Genomic DNA, 1,868 nt, shown 5'->3' on the forward strand with positions numbered 1-1,868 from the left:
ACGAATAACCTAACAATAACAACAATTATACAGAACGATGTAAACAATGAATAACAATAACAACAATTATACAGAACGATGTAAACAATGAGTAACCTAACAATAACAACAATTTGAGATTATTTCAGTTATTGTAATGTGTTGCACTTTTTCTTTTAGCTTCTGAGAATTCAAGGCAAACGGACTAAAACCTAAAACTATAGCCATAATAACTTATTTTTATTGTAATGCAGCAAATCAGCGAGCCGTATTAAAAAGGCTCATCATTTAGAAAATTTTAAGTAATTTTTAACTGAAATTTTTTTTGTCAAGTTCGAACAGAATCTAGGAAGAGGAAGCGCAAGCTGTCTGACGAAGGGCAGGACAAAGACGAGGACTCGGTGGACTCATCTGTTCGCTGCCCAGTAAAGCAGCACGAGTGTCGCCTGTATGAGCTCTACAGGTCCAAATGGTAAATCTGAAAGTATTTCACAGAAACTGGTCTGATTATTTTTCTTCTTATTTCTGGTCAGATCTGTTATTTGATTAGAACTTGTTGTTTCTGAGTGTTGAAGTCCTGTGATTAGAACTTGTTGCTGTTCACATTCTGAACCTTGCTGTGGACACTTAATGAGGACTGAGGACTTCATTCTCCATTTAAGTCTTTTTTTAAATTTTTTTACAGTAGATTCACTTTTCTCTTGTTTCATTCTTTCTCTTCCCCGTGTACTTGTTCAAACTTTTACCCCCCGTTTCATTTCTACTCCCGGTGTCCTTCTCGTTTTTGTCTTATTTTCTGCCGTTTCCTCCCTTCCAGCCCGGCGTTGTTATGGAAGCGCCTCGACGTCTTCTACCTTCAGCCGGATCCAGCCTGCAGCCCAAGTGACCCCATTTGGTTCAGCACAACGCCGCTGGAGCGAATGGTCCTTGAGAGCCTCCTCACCAGAGTCCTCCTGGTCCAGGACATTTACACAGACAAGCAACACCTGGAGGAGGAGGAGGAGGAGGAAGAGGAGGAGGAGGAGGACCGTTGTGAGGAAGTCCAAGGAGAGTAGCACCTGCTTGGACTTGGGTTAGTAGAATGTGAGGAGTGCGTGTAGAGAATCTCGTAGTCTGTCTCTCCTCCACCTCTCTTTCTCCTCGTCTCCAGTGACGTGTCGTTTCCTCCTGGTGAGGGACGTCCACAAGTAGAGGATGATGATGGTCTCGTCAGCCTCTAAAAACACAACACAGAGGACAAAACCTTTGAAAGACGAGCACGTACATGAACTCTGATAACAGGGATGAGAGGAAGTGATGAACTGTTCGTCCTCACAGCACAATGTGATCAGGTTAAGGACAAAATGTGTGTGTGTGTGTGTGTGTGGGGGGGGTCCTCGTTGTGTCAGACGCAGAGTTCATGGGTCTGAACTTCATCAGTCCTGCCTCAACAAGTGATCTGCAGCCACAGAGAACCATCAGACATCTCACTTCACTTGGTGTTTCAAGTCCAGCTGGTTTTTACAGAAACTACCACAAGATGCCAAGACAGACGTCTGACGCAGTCTGTGGATTCTACATGGAAGGAGGAACAAAGACGTCTTCAAACGGAATTAAACATTTAGAAAGTAACCTTAGAATTCCTGCACTACATTTACCCAGTTCCTAATGAAATGGTACCAGTGTGATCTTTCTGCTCTCAGGGCCTTGTAGACTATCATGTCTCCACCATGATGTGAACAACGTCCTGTTAGATCATCAACACTCATCTAAGTTGTTAGACTCCATCAAACATCACACACGACACACAAGCAGACATGTCACGCAGTCGTCAGGTGTTTGAGCTCCATTACGTGATCTCGTCGTGTCCGCACCTCGTCGTGTCCGCACCTCGTCGTGTCCGCACCTCG

General features: G+C 44.2%; 1 protein-coding gene across 2 annotated transcripts in view; it reads left to right on the forward strand.

Moving 5' to 3' along the window:
- LOC119419726 (zinc finger MYM-type protein 2) overlaps positions 1 to 1,324 on the forward strand; it is a 29,551-nt gene extending 28,227 nt beyond the window's left edge. For both annotated transcript variants that reach the window (XM_037687110.1, XM_037687111.1), the window contains exons 14-15: positions 313 to 451; positions 797 to 1,324. In XM_037687110.1, the coding sequence (XP_037543038.1) occupies positions 313 to 451; positions 797 to 1,034 (377 nt within the window). In that variant the 3' untranslated portion in view covers positions 1,035 to 1,324. The remainder of the gene's footprint in view (positions 1 to 312; positions 452 to 796) is intronic.
- The last annotated feature ends 544 nt before the right edge of the window (positions 1,325 to 1,868 follow it).

The sequence above is a fragment of the Nematolebias whitei genome, chromosome 13, assembly GCF_014905685.2.
Source record: "Nematolebias whitei isolate Nwh7 chromosome 13, NemWhi1, whole genome shotgun sequence".
NCBI classification, from domain to species: domain Eukaryota; kingdom Metazoa; phylum Chordata; class Actinopteri; order Cyprinodontiformes; family Rivulidae; genus Nematolebias; species Nematolebias whitei.